This window comes from Triturus cristatus, chromosome 11 (assembly GCF_964204655.1).
Source record: "Triturus cristatus chromosome 11, aTriCri1.1, whole genome shotgun sequence".
In the NCBI taxonomy this organism is placed as follows: domain Eukaryota; kingdom Metazoa; phylum Chordata; class Amphibia; order Caudata; family Salamandridae; genus Triturus; species Triturus cristatus.
Genome location: NC_140594.1, coordinates 654,030,240 through 654,049,696, shown reverse-complemented (window position 1 = coordinate 654,049,696; position 19,457 = coordinate 654,030,240). Strand labels below are relative to the sequence as shown.

Below are 19,457 nucleotides of genomic sequence, written 5' to 3'. Positions count from 1 at the left end.
TGGCAGTCACAAGATTCAGTTTAAAACTTGAAAGTGAGGTATAATGCAGTAGCTGTATTGGTAAAATGTGGGCTATGAAAGGCAGAGAAAAGTGAAAAAACAAGATGAATTTAAGCAAAATAAAAAGATAAGGCACAAAGGTATTACGGATGGGAGGCAGCTCATAGGGAATACAAAATTAGTAAGGGTGGAAAGATACTCTGGTTGCTTCAGACATCTGCTACTCTTCATACTGCTGCATTTTTTGCCACTGCCCCTAGCTGCAGATTTCCAAGTTTCAGGACTACTTGCCAGGGACTCTTCAAGTATCCTGATCGTCAAGTGCATGTGAATACACCTGAATGCCTGAGCTTCGACATAATACTGAGGTCTGGACCACAGCAATTTACCAGTCAGAACCCATGCTTGGCTCTGGTGCCCCATGTCTATTTTTTTTATCAACCTGAACAGTATTCTTATTGCTCATCATAATATTGTTCTCAATGCCTTTCTAAAGTATCAGTCTTCCATCAATCCCAGTAATGTCCAGCTACACACCTGTGCACCCCTAAGCCTCTTCTATACCTCTCCGCTCAGAGATCTTGATCAATGGAAGATCTAACCCATTTCCCTGTCCCTCATTTCTACTGCTCATTTGATATGAAATAAATCAACAGAGCTTTTCTAGTATGCACCGTTAAAAGCCAAAAGGTTTTCAGAATCTCTATACCTCCTGCTTAAACAATTCCTCGCAATTCTCTCATTCTTTCTGCACCAGTTCAGTGGTGAAAGCAATTTCAGAGACAACAATCCAAGGAGGATCTAGGCGGGCACAGAGATCCAGTGGTAAATCCTGTAGACACTAAATTGACAGTTATCGCTATCAAGGAGTGGGTCTACTGTAGGATGCAAGAACAACTCAGGTGGTACCTCAATGCAAAGACCAAGGATCAGCTTAGAACTAGTGCTTAATTTGAGCCAGTGGTTGCAGGTGGGGCTCAGAGGTGCTCATTTGTGGGGACTGGCACTTATTTCTCCTCATAAGACTGACCGAGCAAGAGAATGAAAAACACACAAGGGAGGAAGAAGGAAAAGAAAGACAGAAAAAGGGTGACAGAAAGAAAGCAGGAGCCTGCAAGAGTGAGATAATGGATAAGGGAGTGTCTTGTGGTAGATTAAAGAGTCAGGAGGCAGAGCTTAGACTATGCAGCCTACTTATTTGGCATGCTGACAAATAACAGTCCTTGGGCTTTTGGGCAAACCTTTGGGCCCTGGCACTTGGGTTCAAGAGACAAAGGTTGGTAATGAAAAGAAAAAGAAAACAAATGGTGCAAGGGCTAAACATATTGGTACAAGACCATGGAAAGGCTGCTAGGCCTCTCCAAGCATAAACCTAGTGTACGGCATAAAGGCATCTTGAATAGGACCACAGTGTAAGGCCATATGAGAACCTGAAGCACAGCCCAGTTTGATACCCCAAGATATCTCTGGCAGGCACTCAGTCACAAGTTTGTCTCTGTCAGATCCCCAATACAAGGCCACTCAGACTATGCGAGGGACTGAAAGTGCCTCGTAAAAGGCTTCCATCTCGGTCATTCTGTCAGTAGAATTGCTAGAACAAAGGAACCAAATCTTAAAACAATGGTTCCAAAGTCTGCAAGAGGTTAACAATCTTCAGGAGTTCACTGACATGCCAGCAACCCCGCACACAACAGGGACTGAAAATACTGAACACTAGTAACTGAACAAAAGATTAAAAAACTGGGAAGAGGCCTGGCATTTAGACAATGATAACTCCTTGCTCTATAATCAGACAGAAGGTAAGGAAGGAGGAAGAGACCGAGCACATGATGAGATGGGTAGGTGGGCCGTGTTGTACAGCCGCTCAGCCTCCAATTGTAAGCAACTGAGTGGTGAGCAAATATGCTCTCTTGTCCCCGAAACAAGCCGGATTTACAATTTCAAAATAATTTTTCAATTAAAGCTAAAAAGTTATTAACAAGAAATAAGCACACACGTTCCTCATGTGTGGTGCAAAAGTACAAGACAATTTGCACGTACATTTTGGAACCAGAGGCTTATCTTTCTTTATTTGTTTAAAGGTTTCCTGAAGAGAGAAAGTTCACAAGGAGCACATCGGTGAACAGCAGTTTCCTCAGAGGCAGATTAATTTCTCATCACACGACTTAGTAGACTCCTCACCTTTGTATATCTCCAGTATGCTTGCTTTGTTTTTTTGTTTCTCTACAGGACTTGGATGATGTAGGTCTGGCAGGATTGGAGACAGGAGAGCCCTTTTCAGGAGATCTGCAGCTGGACTCTCCACTGGAAGCCTACAAGGAAGGAAAACAATAAGTAGAGGGATTAACACTCCCAACCAAACTTACATTTTCAGTACACAGTGGCCTTATTGTCAGCAGTGCCAAGTTAGATCTTGTAAAATGTTTCTGCTACGGCTGTATTGTAAAACCAGTTATGGACTCAAACCATTTTTAATTTGATCATTTTTTTCAATTCAAATTATGGCTATAAAGGGCCAATCAATCAATCAATCAGTACATTTATATAGCGCGCTACTCACCCGCGAGGGTCTCAAGGCGCTGGGGTGGGGGGTGCTGCTACTGCTCGAATAGCCAGGTCTTGAGGTGTTTCCTGAAGGTGAGATGGTCCTGTGTCAGTCGTAGGTGTGCGGGGAGGGAGTTCCATGACCTGGCAGCCAGGTAGGAGAACGATCTTCCTCCGGTGGTGGTTCTGCGTATCCGTGGGACGGTGGCGAGGGAGAGGTTGGCGGAGCGGAGGTGGCGGGTGGGGGTGGAGAACGAGAGGCGGCTGTTGAGGTATTCGGGGCCCATGTAGTGGAGCGCTTTGTGTGCGTGGGTGAGGAGCCTGAACGTGATCCTCTTGCTGACGGGGAGCCAGTGCAGGTTTCTTAGGTGGGCGGATATGTGGCTGTGTCGAGGGATGTCGAGGATGAGTCGTGCGGAGGCATTCTGTATGCGTTGGAGTCGTTTCTGAAGTTTGGCAGTGGTTCCTGCGTATAGCGCGTTTCCGTAGTCCAGTCGGCTGGTGACGAGGGCCTGGGTGACCGTCTTTCTGGTTTCGGTGGGGATCCACCTGAAGATTTTTCGGAGCATGCGCAGGGTGTTGAAGCACGAGTATGAGACGGCGTTGACTTGCTTGGTCATTGTGAGGGAAGAGTCCAGGATGAATACCAGGTTGCGTGCATGGTTCGTGGGTGTCGGTGCGGTGCCCAGCGCTGTGTGCCACCAGGAGTCGTCCCAGGCAGATGGGGATTGTCCGAGGATGAGGACTTCAGTTTTGTCTGAGTTAAGCTTCAGGCGACTGAGCTTCATCCATTCTGCGACGTCTTTCATCCCTTCCTGGAGGTTGGTTTTGGCGGTGGCTGGGTCTTTGGTGAGGGAGAGTATCAGCTGGGTGTCGTCGGCGTAGGAGATGATGTTGATGTTGTGTCTGCGTGCGATGGCAGCGAGGGGGCTCATGTAGATATTGAAGAGGGTTGGGCTGAGCGAGGAGCCTTGGGGTACGCCGCAGATGATCTTGGTGGCCTCTGAGCGGAAGGGAGGGAGGCGGACTCTCTGGGCTCTATCGGAGAGGAACGAGGTGATCCAGTCCAGGGCCTTTCCTTGGATTCCAGTGTTGAGGAGGCGGGTTATTAGGGTGCGATGGCATAAGATCAAAGGCTGCCCAGAGGTCTAGGAGGATGAGAGCGGTTGTTTCTCCGTTGTCCATCAGGGTCCTGATGTAGTCGGTGGCTGCGATGAGGGCGGTCTCGGTGCTGTGGTTTGCTCGAAAACCGGACTGGGACGGGTCGAGCGAGTTGTTTGCCTCGCGGAATGCATACAGCTGTTTATTGACGGTCTTCTCAGTGACTTTGGCCGGGAATGGCAGAAGAGAGATGGGGCGGAAGTTCTTGAGGTCTTTGGGGTTTTTTCAGAAGGGCGTTGATTTCTGCGCACTTCCAGCTCTCAGGGAAGGTGGCGGACGTGAAGGAGTTGTTTATGACATTCCGGAGGTGGGGTGCAATGATGGTGTCGGCTTTGTTGAAGATATGAGGTGGGCATGGGTCAGAGGGGGAGCCAGAGTGGATGGTGTTCATGACGAGGGTGGTGTCTTCAGTGCTGATGGGGGTCCAGGCGCTGAGGGTGGTGGTGGGCGTCGTTGGTTTGGTGACTGGAGGCGAAGTCAGGGGTCCGAAGCCATCGTGTATGTCTGCGATCTTGCAGCGGAAGTGTGTAGCGTGGGAGTTGCAGAGGTCTTGTGACTGTGTGATGTCGTTGTTGGTGGCGCTGGGGTTGGAGAACTCTTTGACGATGCTGAAGAGTTCCTTGCTGCTGTGGGTGTAGCTGTCGAGCCGCTTTTTGAATGATGACCTTTTGGTGGTGTGGATCAACTGGTGGTGTTCGCGAGTGGCGTTCTTGAGGGCTGTCATGTTTCCTGTAGTCCGTTCGTGGCGCCAGGTTTTTTCGAGGGTACGGCAGGATTTCTTTGATTCTTTGAGGGCGTCTGTGAACCATGAGGTTTTCCTGTTGCCGGTCATGCCTGTGGGGTTCTTCAGTGGTGAGAGGTCGTCGGCGCAGTTGGTGATCCACTGTGCGAGGTTGTGGGCTGCTTCGTTGGTGTCAGCGGTGTTTGCTGGCGGGTTCAGGCTCAGCGATGAGAGGAGCTGGCCTGTGGTGATTTTGCTCCAGTTTCTGCGGGTGATTTGTTGCGTACGGTGGTGGGATGTATTCTTTTGGAAGGTGAAGTGGATGCATCTGTGGTCAGTCCAGTGTAGTTCAGTGGAGTGGCTGAAGGAGACGTGGTTGCTAGCGGAGAAGATGGGGTCAAGCGTGTGGCCAGCGAGGTGGGTGTTCACCAGTTGCTTGAGTCCGAGGTTGGCGAGGTTGTCGAGCATGGTGGTGGTGTTGTTGTCGCTGTTGTTCTCCAGGTGGAAGTTCAGGTCCCTCAGGAGGATGTATTCTGGTGAGGATAGGGCGTGCGGGCTGATGAAGTCGGTGATGGTTTCGCTGAATTGTGTGCGCGGGCCCGGGGTCTGTAGATGAGCGTTCCTCTAAGGGTGGTCTTGGGGTTGGTGTGAATCTGGAAGTGTAGGTGTTCGGCGGCAGAGAGTGTGTCTTCGGTGTTGGTCGTGATGTTGAGTGTGTTCTTGTAGACGAAGGCGATTCCTCCTCCAGTTTGGTTGATGCGGTCCTTCCGGGTGATCTTGTAGCCTTCCGGGAAGGCTATGGCTATGTCGGGGGCCGAGGATGCGTTCATCCAGGTTTCAGTGAGGAAGGCGACGTCTGGTGCTGTTGTGTCGAGGAGGTCCCAAAGTTCGATGGCGTGATTGTGGATGGAGCGGGTGTTGAGGAGGATGCATTTGAGGAGATGGTTGTTGATTTGTCCGGCGGGCAGGGGGAGGGGGAGGGGGGGGGGGGGGGGGGGAGGTTCTGAGGCAGGTGAATTTGCAGGCTTGGCAGGTGAAGGGTCCATGGGTGCGCTTTGGGGTGGCTTGGTGGCAGGTCAACCAGTGTTGAGTGCGTTGAGGGCGGCGGGGTTCTGGCGCTGGGTGCGGTCCCGGCGCGGACGGGAGCAGACGGGCTTGCCTTTGGCGCGCCCGCTGCACGGCCTCCATATGAGGGGCAGAAGGGAGGAAGGAGCAGCTGTGAGGCGGGAGCGGGGCGGTGAATGGGAGGCAAGGGGGCACGACGGAAAACGGTCAACGGGGGTTGCGAAAACACAGGGGCAGAGAGCAACGACAGTAACAACGCCAATAGGGAGAGCGGGGGTACAGAAATCAAAAGTCAAAATGGATAGGAGGCAAAGGGCGACAAAGCAGGATTACCAGCGATGCGGGAGGAGCCCGGGTGGCAGAGCAGCGAGCACCGGTCACACAGGGGGCTGCGTGGCGGTGAGGGGAGCGACCTGCCTGGTGACAGGGTCAAAGGCCTCAACTCAGTTTAATAAATAAAGTATTCACCACACAAGTATTCAAGCACTTTGTACTTCGAGAAAAAGGAAACTGCCAATGGTTGGAAAGGAGGTTCAAGATATATCTGGTGCCACCGTCTCAGATTTTCTCAGGGGAAGCTGTGATGGGTCCATTTAGGGGCAACTCTTCTCAGCCAAAGGGCACCAAATGCAATTAACAAAAGGAAAAGTGACTTTGCTTTTGGTAACTAGGTTTTTGACTGATGCATAATATTCCTGCAGATTTCCCTTCTTATGAATACTCCTTCCATGCTTCACACGGATCCAGAAAACCTTTCCTCAGCAATGATTCTCGAGCAAAGCCAAGTGGCCCAATACTGCTCCAGACGTGTCATGACCGGGGATTTTAAGCACCAACAGGCAGATTAGTGTCAGTTTGATATTGATCTCTTGCCCCATCGTAGAATGCAGAGGAGAACTGACAGCAACAAACACACCATAAGGCATGTCTAAAATCTTGGGATCTTAATATTCACGCCACTAGCTCATTGGTGAGGAGGTAGAGTGGTGGGGAATTTGAGGGAAGATTAAGTATCCACCAGAAAAAAATTGTTATGTATCCTGTAAGCATCTATTTATAGCGTGTAATGCTGTAGATTCACATGCTTTGCATACTGCTGCCATCTACTGTTGGGCCCGGATAATTGCAAGTTTGTCTTCAAAGAAAGTCTTTCATGTCACAAGATGACCTGACTCCACCATTCGTTGGAAATGTGCAAGGGCACCAACTCCATGTTAGATTGTTTTTCATACAGTGGGTGAGAGTAGTATGGATTGGGGAGTAAAGAAAGTATGGTTGACATGTGCACGTGTAAAGGAAGTTATTTAGTAAAGAGAAAGATCTGTGATCACAGCCACATGCCTCTGAGGTGGAGGGTGGGTGCATGTGAATATACAATACTACATGCTATGAACAGAAGCTTACAGTGTAACATTTTCCATTTGTAGCATGTCTTGATGTACATACACATGTTCTGCATGAAGTACAAGTTACTTACCTTCTGTAATGATGTATCTGGTAGAGACGATTCCAGCTGCAGATTCTTTAAAGTAGAATTATCCCAAGGCGCGAGAGTGGACCCGGAAACTCTGCGCGCCGTGGGGCGGAACCACGAGACTCCGCCCGACGTCCTCCGCAGGCGTGACGTCAGCGAGGTCACATAAGCCCGACCCCGGCGCGCTGACGTCAGTTTGCTTCGGAGAACATTTCCGCACCACAACACGGAGCCATCACAACAAAACAGAAGAGCATGGGAACAGTGCGCGAAAAAAACCAGAGAAACATCACCCAGGGGGCACCAAGGCATCAGAAGCCGACAACAGCAGGCCATAGCAGTGCACCACTGAGGAACCGTGGAGAGAGGAGAGAAAGAGAAACTGCAAAAACAAGGGGAAGGAACAGAGGAGCGACAGCAATCCCTCCGCAGACTACACCGCCAAGGAGGGCCACAACCTCTGAAAAGAGCGGGAAGTCAAAGGACAGGTAAAAGAACCCCTAACAAGGAAGGCCGGTTGCGGATCAGAAACTCTAACACCAAAGGGAAGGAGCAAAAGTAGGCCCTCACGCTGGAGAGAAACCAGCTGGAGGGATGCCTGACCGAGAGAAACGAAGAGGACACCCACAGAAGACGAGTCACCCAGAGGGAGGCGACTGCAGAAACCCAAACAGAGGGTCCTCGCAGAACGAGGAGGAAATGCAGGTCGTGAAGAAATCTGCGGCTAGAATCGTCTCTACCAGATACATCGTTACCGAAGGTAAGTAACTTGTACATCTGATAGAGACTACTAGCCGCAGATTCCTTAACGTAGAATAGATACCTTAGCCATACCCAGAAGGGAGGAGGGCCTGCGAGAGAGCCTCCCCACCAGGAGAGACACAGGGCCCCAGCAGGGAACATGTCACAGGGACAAGAAGGGAAAGGCCAGGAAAACCTAAGCCCAACCAAGGGAGAACTGCCCAACAGCGCCCTAAAGCCTCAAGGAACACAAGGACCACCTCAACCCCAGGGAGAAGAGGTAGAACTGGAGGCAGGACCCACCTGAAGAAACACATACACAGTGAAAAACAAACTTCCCCCGCTGGGGCTTCAACCCTTGTCAAGAAGCACTCCAAGCCCCTGGGAACTACCACTGGACCATCTGTTCTGCCAGAAGAGCTGCACACTCCCCCCGCCGCAAACAGCGGACAAGGCAGGGACGGCTACAACGCCAAAAGTGCAGAGGTAAGAAGAAAGGCACAAAACAATACATCAAAGGCCACAACGTCGTAGCAGAACAAACAAGCCCGCACTGGCATGCACAGCCAGCAGCAGGCAACACCACGGAACGGCGCACCCAGGATAAGCTAGACGCCGGCCGAAGGCAGAGGTCAGGAAGGGCCAAGAAGGGCTCGGACATGCCCCAAGGAAAGAAGGAGAAAGAAAGACGGAGAAGGAGAAGGAGAAGGAGAGAAGGAGAAGGAGAAGGAAAGAAGGAGAAGGAAAGAAGGAGAAGAAGGAGAAGGAAAGAAGGAGAAAGAAAGGAAAGAAGGAGAAAGAAAGGAAAGAAGGAGAAAGAAAGGAAAGAAGGAGAAAGAAAGGAAAGAAGGGAAAAAGAAAAGAAAGAAGGAAAATGGACCAAGCCATCCACCCGAACACAAAAACCGGGGAAACCAGTCCCCCCCCAGGAACACCAGACAGAGGACCAAGGCAGACAGAAGCGCAAAACCACTACAACGCTACTCCGCAGACAGCAGGCCAGACTAGGCCAGGTACACAGCGATCCAGGAGAAGGACATACCGGAGCGCAACACAAGCCACTCCAAAACTATCAGCAAGAAGATCGCACCTGCGACATACCGTGACGCCACGGAGAGCAAAGTCTGAAGGACGACCACACCTTCGCAGCACATGATAAAGCTATATAATAAACACCTCCCAAAACACAGACCGACTCACAGGTCACTGAGGAGGAGGAGTTAAGAATAAAGGCCGCCAGCTCCCGGCCATCCAACACATGGTGCCTGAAATCAACACAGGCACCCTCCTGAGGAGCGGCCGACATAAGGGACTCCGCAGAGTCCCACAAGCAAGAAGTGGCCCTTGCTAGTACACAGAGTGTTAAGGGCCCGCAAAGCCGCACTAGTGGAGGCGAAGATATTGCGCCCCCAGGAATCTAACCAGCGGGCCTCTCGTGACGGGGAGGGGGGGGGGGTGGCAGACAACCCCGATGGCAGGGAGGAAGAGGCAGCCTGTAAAAGAGGGCCCCTGGTAGAAGGAAAGACAGACAGGGTCATGCGGCGCGGGACGGTGGTGGTGCAGAAGGGGCTGGGGCACCGGATCCCCCATGGCGGGCCGCCCTCAATCCCCAAAAGAGACGTGTGGAGCGAAGCCTCAAAGGGAAGAAGCAGCTCCCAAACCCCATAACCCTGATGGAGGACCTCCAGAAAATGATCCGTGGGGAAATGGGCAGCTGGATTGCCAAAGCGCAAGATCCCCGCCGCCGTGGAGACAGCCCGAGCGAAGTCAGCACCGGCCTCCGTAGGACCCCGTGGCGGGGACAGCAGTTCCTCGGTGGGCAACGGCTGCAAGCTAAGGCGGCCGTCCCCCAGGCCAACCGGAGGAAGGAAAGGCCAAGTCCGGAAAGGAGGAGGGGAACCAAGGAATGGGGAACCCGAGGTCCTTCCGGCGAAGACTGCGGGTGCGGCGATGGCGATGAACCGTCCTTGAAAGACGCCGGGGAAAAACTCCACGACGTGGCGGCCCGTCTCCGCAGAAGATGAAACCAACAACCGCCAAACCTTTGGAGACGAAGGGGCGTCCGAAGACTACTCAACGACCCGACGCCGTAGTGTCCGCGACCGGCATCAGGTCAACGTCGACCGGCGCCGAAGGGGACACTGGAAAGACCTCCGCCACAACGAGCGGCGCAGGAGACCGGAGCTGGGTCGGGGCGGCCAAGGAACGGTGCCGAAAAGGCGCAGACTCCACCTCCGACAAGGCAGCCGCCTGCGTGGAGGGACGAGGGGGGCCCGGGGACACGCCCCGACCCCAAGCCGGCCCCTGCGACACCCCCAGGGTCAGCAGCCGCCAGAGCGGCGTCACCTTGGCCTTGGACAAGGCCGCCGACTGCCCAGATGACCGAGGGGGACTCGAGGACACGCCACGAGTTCTGGCAACCTCCCGTGACACCACGGGGACCCTGCGGGGGTTTGCGGCGAGGCAGTGGCGTCCGGATCCGAAGGAGGGAACCCCGAAGGCCGCACCCCAACGGCCCCACATCCTCCGAACCTGGATCCGAACCGGTCGGTGCCAGGGCCAGAGCCGCCGGCGCCACAGAAGTCCCCGCACGCGACAAGGGATCCGCAGATGTCCCAGGAAGAGAAGGAGGAGCCAAAGAGGCCTGCAAGGCCGCCGCATAGGCCTCCATCTGGGCTCTGGTCGCCCCCGCGCCGGGGAACGGCAGATGGGATGGTGAAGCGTGGGGCCGCACCACCCGCGGAGAACACACACCCCCCCAATAGGCCGGGGAACAGGCCACGGGGACAAACTGCAACACTTACCAACAGGTGAGCGACGCCCTTGCGGCCTGGGAGAAGGTTCTTGAAGCCATCCGCGGAGGACATGCGTGCCGAAAGGAGCTTCATCCGGTGCTTTCGCCGGGACTTCAGCTTCATTTGCTGACACACCTCACAATCCGCGGAGTTGTGGTGCTCGCCCAGACACCACATGCAGATGGGGTGAGGATCCGTCACCGACCTCTGGCGCGCGCAAGATGATCACGTCTTGAAGCCCGAAAGCATTCGCACACTGTACCCAAGAAAAACGCCCAAAGCGGGAAAAGAAGGCCTGAAACAGGCCAGGAACACGATCCGGGTCTGTGTTGCACGCTAGAAAAGAAGAAAACTGATGTCAGCGAGCCGGGGTGGGGCTTATGCGACCTCACTGACGTCTGACGGAGTCGCGTAGTTCCGCCCTCCCGGCGCGCAGAGATGCTGGGCAAGAAAGTTTTCCGGGTCCAGTCTCACGCCTGGGGATAATTCTACGTTAAGGAATCTGCGGCTAGTAGTCTCTATCAGATATGTAAAGCAGTAGCACTACAAACGGTGGCTAGAGCATAGACAATGCATTTGTCTGAAATAGCGTCCTGAGGACCAGTTGGCAAACCAGTGCCCGTTGTGCAACTAAGATATCCAAACAATGTGTAGTGAAGGTATATGGGATGAATCAAGTAGCTGCTTTGCATACATCAGCTAATGAAATATTGCCCATAAAAGCCATGGTTGCTGCCTTTTAGCGTGTAGATTGCACCCACCGGGTAACAGGGAAAGAGAGCCATTTTAGCTTTCTCAAATGACAAGTTTAGATTCACCTGACTTTCCACCTGGCAATGGCTGTTTTTAGAGATGGGCTGACCCTTGTGCTGGTCTAGCTAAGAACAACCAGTCAGTTTTACAAAAGGGCTTGGTACTGTCAATATAGTAAACAAGAACGGAGACCTGCTTAATCTGTTCACAGCAAATGTTTCTACTCTTCTTGGGAGATAGGCCCGTAAATCATCTGCTCAACTTTCATTGGGATCATTCACTGCAGAAAGAAGTAGCTCCTTCGTCATTAATTAATAGAAAAACTGTAGTAAATAAACATACCGGATATTGTTGAAAAGACACTGATAAACATACCAGAGCCTAATTGGGATGTCAATAGAGTTAAAACAATGAATGCTCAATAAAATAAAAACTTCTGATGAAAATCCATATTGCGTTTTCAATGACAAAGATAATGGAATTGATTTTAAAAAAAATATTCTCTCATTAAAAAAAATTCTTGGGAACAATATACTCGATATTTCTTCATAAAGTGTTCTCCGAAGAGGTCGGCGGGTGTGGTTGGAGACTTGCATCTGCATCTTCTAATGGACCAACCTTCTCTCTCGTCGATACCGAAGGGTCTTCTTCAAACAGAAGAGTAGAAAGGCCTGACACTGTCGTGGTCAGTTGAAAGGTTACAAACTTTGTGGTGATCGGACCACAGATATTTGCTCTGTTTCTGGGGAAAGCATGGGAATGGCATTAGTTTCATGGCAACATTCTTGCAGAGAAATCACCAGAAAACAAGGAATGCGCAGCCTGAAGAGTCGATATCAAGTCTGTCTCCGGAGATTGTCGCAGACAGGAATGTGGACAACAAATGCTTTTCCTGAGGATCGGAATTGGATTACACTATCTGGGCCCGAGAGGAAGCATGGAGACCATGTCACAATTCAGAAAGTCCGAAACCGATGGAGGAATAAAATAATCTAACATGGAGTCGGTGCCAATGAGCATTGCCCGCTAACGGGGGAGTCATAGTGCATCTTGCGACTCAAGATTTTAATTTATTTTTTAAAGAAAAATCATTTGCACACATCAGAGGCCAACGTTGGATGGCAGGAGTATGCAGAGCATGTGTATTTACAACACATGCTACGAACATATTAGTATGGAAGATACATTTTCTTCTGATGGATAAATCTTCCTGTATATCCTCACTTTAATAATGAGTCCCCAAGCAAAACTTCCCTTGGAGACAGGATTGGGACATGCCAGCTAACGAAGTGAATCATGCAACATACCTCGGGCACAGTACCTGTCACGGCATCCATGTATGTGACATAAGCCAGTAGTGTTTTGAAAGCGTTTACAATGACAACCACATAGTTATTGGTCAGTTGTCAGCAAACAGGACAAATCTGGAAAGAGGTGTGGAAGAAGACACAGCCCTGATGTGACCATGAATGCCCTATAGAGGTATTTTTTACCATGGCACCGCAAATCCCAATACAAGGGGTGACCCAACGCGGAATGATACATTTATTCACAACCTTGCTCTTTTTAGCTGCAATGAAGCACACAAAGAGCTGTCGCGTGTGAGCCAAATAGCTCGGCACCACCTGACTGCAGTCAAGCCAGTACAAATGTTACTCCTTATGGTTTGGTATGGAAACGGAGGGATAAAATATGGCAGGGTAATAGACTGGCCCGTATGAAGTGCAGACACGACTTTTTGTAAGAAGAATGCAGGTGTGAAGGACCATATTACCTAGGCAGAAAACTCAAGAGTCGAACAAAAAGGGCTTTAAGTTCTGAGTAGACAGTCGAAGCAGGCAACCATGTATCAGATGGACTAGAGATGTAATCAAGAAAACTATCTATAACAAAAGAACCCACGGGTCCAGGATAAAAGTCCGAGGCGCAAGTGGGTTTTGTCAACCATGTGCTAGAGGGGGAACCCTTTTAAAAGGACAGTTCCCCTCACACACCAGAGGTGTCATGCTTCATCATAGGGGTGCCTCCTCGCATAAAGAACCTGGTCTAGACACGGGCTACAACACCCTCACTGCGAGAAAAGAGCATAGGGATGTCTGATGTTGGAAAGGAGGGTTAATCTAAAACCCTATGCGAGTGTGGTGTGCTCAGAGTTAAGTGCAGTGCTAAAGTGAAAGTGGTTAAAACTGGCTACAAGGTTAGCTATATGGCAAGCTTTATTCAGCTACCTTGTGACAGGATTAAAAACAGATAGCGAATAGTGCAGCCGCCGTCATTAGAGACAACTGCATTAGTGTATGATCAACATGTTTCGGCCTTTGGACTGGTCTAAGTAAGCTTGCAGTGTGGTCCATGATCAGCTGAACCTTAAGGTATTTTCCAGGGAAACATTAAGTGGGGAGTGAATGACAATCCCAACGACACTTCCTCATCTGGAGTGTGGTGTCACTCGAGGTAGCTTCTGATTAAGGTTCTTCAGAGATCAGACTGAGAATGTTCATCATTATGTTGAATGAACATGCTAGGCGAGACCCTAGAGGGAAGATTTGAGTTGCTGTGATAACTTCCACGGGTGAAATACTTCACTTCCCAACAAAGGGTCTATGACACTACACCGTCCATTGTGTTGATATATTGTATGATAGCGGTGTTCTTTCACAGAAATTGTAAGTGGTTCCCTGAGGCAGAAGGGGCTGAAGACAAATACCTGCAGTTTAAGTACATTTATGTGCTGATGCTGCTCTGTCAAAGACCAAAGGCCACATCTGGGTGACATGACGGCATAAGCTCCTAAACGCAACAAGGAGGCATTCGCAATCCTGGTAGCTGTATACTGGGGGTGTGTTGGGAGAACATGCGGCATGCTGAATATGCAACCCCTCAAATGGCTTAAGAAAGCTATCCATCAGTGCAGATCTTGATGCAGACTGGAATATTTGCACTTGAGTAAAGAGACTTACTTGGTGTTGCAGTCACTGCCTCCTCAGGCAACAATGGATAGCTCATCTGCCATCAAGTGTGAGGCACCCACAGGATGTGTGAGGTCATGAGGTCTAATAAGTAGAAGACTAGGATCGAAATAGAGTCAGACACATCAAAATCATCACCCAAATATCTCAGCTCCTCAGGTGAGGATGCAAGTCCTTCATAAGAGTTCGCCAAGTAGCGCCACAACAGGAGATAGGGGAATGCCCACAGGTTAGACAAGGGCTAATGGGTCCAACCGTGATTGTTGAAGTCCTTTGCAACTTATGTCCTGGCAACCCATCTTCCTACAGCTCTGCAAACTGGCCCAACTACAACTTTTTTGCACTGAACTGTAGCGAGGGCAAGCAAAGACTTTCCAGGGATTCAGTGTGGGTGACAAAAGTTCAGACAACAACAGCCAATCAACAACTATATAATATCCAGCCCAGTACTTACCGTTTATATAAAAAGACAGTACGTTTAATCTCACAGCAGAACTCAATACTACACAATTCACTGGGGAACATAATACAGGGTTGTAATCCAAGTTGTGTTTAAAAGTAAGATGCTACAACACCCTACATGCCATGTCCTCTCTCTCTCTCTCTGTGCTAGGGTCCGGATTCTATGCCTACAGTACCCAATACACTAGGGTTTAGGAATCATTCAGGTGCAGACTGCAGGTAGTTTCCTATAAGAAAAGACCATTAGCGCATCCAGGAAGTCTAAGAATATGGATAATTTGAATCTGTATTTTAGTGATTTGGCACGGTTTGACTGATACCAGTTTACTCTGTATGGCTGTACTTTAAAGAATTGTATTAAAGAGACTAATTTAACGGAGGACTTTTTTTTAATTTTTTTTATCTACCTTGCCCTTTTCTTGAAGAGTTTGTGACTATTGCCTCACTAGCTATACTGGGAACTAGGTCTTAAGAGGCTTCGCTCACTGGTGCACCCTGCGCACATCCCACCAGATTGGTCTCAATTCCTGGTTGACTAGTTTAGGCAACCATCTTCAGTAGCGTGTAGCGCTCTAGTTGACTAGTCCCATGTGTATAGTTTCCAATAATAGCAGGGCATTAGCATGTCCATGGAATGATCATGCCAAAGGCAGGTAGGTCTGTGTCCAGCAAGGGCCAGGGACAGGCCACTATCCTGGTGACGACAAGCAGCAGTAGGCATCAGCAATTATAAGGCACTCAGCTTCCCAAAAAGCTATAGAAATCTTATTAAATCTACTGAGGACTATCTTATCACTTCCTAGGCAGTGCGATATTGCTTGTGATCAGATCTCCAAGCCATGAACCAAATTTTCTGTAAGTTCTATGGCAGTAAGGCACCTGAAGGAGGGCTACATAATCACCCTTTCCTGGGTCAAACATGGCCTTAAGTATGCATATAGTTTTAATTTAGACATCCTTGCCTTCTCTGAAACGTTCCTTTGAATGTCATATTATGCACTTTCTTCTAAAGTCTAATGTTAAAATGTTCTCCTCAAAGGCACTATACAACACCTTGCTTCTAGCATTATGCACCCTGCATCCCCGGTTCACATAATGTTGGTTGATCAACCCACTTCCCCTCCCAAAGATTTCTTTCAGAAATTTGTGGATATTTGTAATGAATTCTCCTTGGCTCAGTCGATGGCCATTATTCTGGGAAATTTTAATACACACTTAGACACACCCAAAGACCCACATACCACCAAACATCTTACTTGATCCGTCACTTAGGCTGTTTACATGCAAATCTGCACGTATAAAAATCAGCCATAAAGAAAGGGAGTTCAATATATTACCATGACCATACATCTAGAGCTGGTAACTCAGACATTTTTAAGGTCCTCTGGAACTGCAGGCAATTTCCTCCTGGTGGCTGAAACGGAAATATTACAGGAATTCTGCAGTTATTTATTTATCTTTAACAGAAGCTTCTGAAGTTCCAAGCTGGTATTAATTTCGCAGAGCCAAAAGATTATACGTGTTGCAGGATCAAGGCATGTGCTTGCTCAGCACCCATTAGGCTAATTAATTACGCAATACGAGGGCTCAATGTTGGCCAAATCAGTTTGAAAGTCCATCTTGGCCGAGCTAGTTTCTGTGATTAAATTGTGCAAATCTGGCCCACCTGTCTAGATACCCTCCATACAATTATTAATCTTGATTTATCCACCTTAACCCTTTCTATTTCTCCGATAATTCAATCCTCTTGAAACACTGGAATTGGATGGTTAAGCCTCTTGAAAAAGCTGGAGTTAAACTACGAAGACCCTTTCAGTTACTGCCTTATTCTGTTCCCAGAAGTAGCAATGATCATAGAAAAGGTGACACATAGAGTTCAATCTGCTCAGATTGGTTTTAGATCGTTCCATAGCATCACAATCTGCAATCCCACCCATCAACCTTACCATTTACCAAATGGCAGTGCACGTGATGTAATGAGCAGCCCCTTACTAATTAAGCCCTCATTGACTTTCTAAATGTACCAGGGTCTCCATCCTCCATCACTTAAGGTTGTGGGTATCCAGCCACATGAATGCAAACAATATACTTCAACTGTCTGGTGAAGCTGTGCCCATCCTCCATCTTCGTCAATGGGTAAACCAGGGCATCTAAAATGGATCTCATTGGTCCCATACTCAGACTTGCATAATACAACGTACTAATAACACATATATGAGACATACTCACTGCACATACAAGCAAACAAGATGTTAGCACAGGGTTCTGGGCTTCCCATAACAGCAGCTTTTTTCCATTAGAGAAGATAGTAGGGTTGCCTCTCCCAGAAATAAAGACGGTCTAGTCACACTACTGACTCACAAACCACAGTACTCTGCCACTGCTTTACATGATATACCTTGAGCATGGAGAGCAGTCCAATGTTCACAATGAGGACGCACCTTCAGAATCCCTTCAGCATGACAAAAGCAGGTTGTCTCATTCTTTGGCTCACTTTTCTGAGTACCAAGTCTGAGTTTGACTTGCTGTTTCTGTTTCCAATCTTTATTTCGGCCATTTGGCCATAAAAGATACACAATACACATGTACAATCACAGATAAATCATTTCATAAAAAGATAAAACCATTGGAATGCATGTGCTAAAAATGCTATACAAACTATACAAAAAAAAAAAAAAAAAAAATTTTTAAGAGGGACCCAACGCCTTTAAAATACGGTTACGCGTATGCCAAACATTGGTAAGAAGGAATATGCTACTTACCAGTATGCATCTGTTCTTGGCATGTAGAGCTGCAGAGTTGTACACTTAGCATAGATCGCCATCTGGTGTTGGGCCCGGATGTTTGCAGTTTGTTTTTCTTCTTGGACAGTCTTTGGAAGTCACGAGTTTGGTGACTCCTCCTTCGGTCCGTACTGCGCATGGGCTTCGGCTCCATCCTCAGATTGTTTTTCGCCAACAGGGAAATGATGGAGCTTGGTAATCACAGTGAGAAACCCATGTGTGTAGTATCTAAATAAGATGTACTGGAACGGATACAGGTAGCCGGGGAGGCGGGTGGGCGTGTACAACTCTGCAGCTCTACATGCCAAGAACAGATGCATACTGGTAAGTAGCATATTCCGTTCGAGGCATATGAGCTGCAGATTGTACACTTAGCATAGATTATATAGCAGTACCCAACCCTAGCGGCGACCACCGGTATCCGTTGCAGTGGTTTGAAATAGTGTCTTTAGTACAGCCTGGCCCACTCTAGCTTGCTGCTTGGAATGCACATCTACACAGTAATGTTTTGTGAAGGTGTGCGGTGTAGACCATGTGGCTGCTTTGCAGATGTCATCTAAGGGTATATTCCCTAGAAAGGCCATAGAAGCCCCTAACTTTCTTGTAGAATGGGCTTTAGGCGGAACAGATAATGTTCTTTTAGCCTTTTGGTAGCAAATCTGTATGCATTTTACAATCCACCTAGCTATCCCTGATTTAGAAATGGGGTTGCCTTTATGTGGTGGAGAGAAGGAGACGAACAATTGTTTAGTCTTCCTGAAGGGTTGCGTTCTTTGTATGTAGTATAGCAAGGCCCTTTTTACATCGAGTGTGTGTAAGGCTCTTTCTGCAACAGATTGAGGTTGCGAGAAGAAGACAGGTAATTCCACCGATTGATTGAGATGGAAGGGGGAAATGACCTTGGGCAGGAACTTCGGATTTGTGCGAAGTATGACCTTGCTGTGATGTATTTGTATGAAGGGTTCCTGTATAGTGAACGCTTGTATTTCACCAACCCTTCTAAGGGAAGTGATAGCTACGAGAAAAGCTGTTTTCCAGGTGAGAAACTGTAGCTCGCATTTATGCATTGGTTCGAAGGGCGGACCCATTAGTCGTGTAAGAACTAAATTTAGATTCCATACAGGGGAAGGTGGTGCCCTGGGAGGAAATACTCGTTTAAGGCCTTCCATGAAGGCTTTAATAGCGGGCACTCTGAAGAGTGATAAATGCTGTCTGTTTTGTAGATAAGCAGCGATCGCTGCTAGGTGTAGGCGTATGGATGAATATGCCAGGTTACACCTGTGAAGATGGAGCAGATAGCATATGATGTGCTGTATGGATGCATCTAAAGGGTTGATTGTATTGTTACGGCAGTAAATAACAAATCTTTTCCACTTTGCGGCATAACATGCTCTAGTGGTAGGACGTCTGGCTTCCATGATGATGTTCATGCAATCAGGGGGAAGGTTAAGGTATCCGAATTCTAGGATTTCAGGAGCCAGATCGCCAGGTTGAGCTGAGCTGGGTCCGGGTGCCTGATTTCTCCATGGTTCTGGGTTAGGAGGCATGGGGATAGGTGCAGTTTTTGATGTGGTACCACTGATAGTTGTAGTAGCGTGGTGTACCACGGCTGCCTGGCCCACGTCGGAGCTACCAGAATGAGTGTGAGGGAGTGCTGTTGTAGCTTCCTGACCACTAATGGAATTAGTGGGAGAGGTGGAAAGGCGTATGCAAATCTGCCTGACCAGTTCATCCATATCGCATTGCCCTTGGACAATGGGTGTGGGTATCTGGCGGCGAAGCTTGGGCATTTTTTGTTTTCGTGGGTGGCGAAGAGGTCTATCTGAGGATGCCCCCACTGTTGGAAGAATGGGCGAAGAACTTGTGGATGCAGTTCCCATTCGTGTAGTTGTTGCGTTTGTCTGCTGAGCAGATCTGCCATGGTGTTTTGTACGCCTGGAACGTGTTGTGCCAGGAGAAAGATGTTTTGGGGAATTGCCCATCTCCATA

General features: G+C 48.9%; 1 protein-coding gene across 2 annotated transcripts in view; it reads right to left on the bottom strand.

The window, feature by feature from the left end:
- The window catches only part of RNF168 (ring finger protein 168), a 107,467-nt gene that overhangs the window by 47,097 nt on the left and 40,913 nt on the right, over positions 1–19,457 (bottom strand). For both annotated transcript variants that reach the window (XM_085634184.1, XM_085634183.1), the window contains exon 5: positions 2,182–2,312. In XM_085634184.1, coding sequence (XP_085490310.1) covers positions 2,182–2,312 — 131 coding nt within the window. The remainder of the gene's footprint in view (positions 1–2,181; positions 2,313–19,457) is intronic.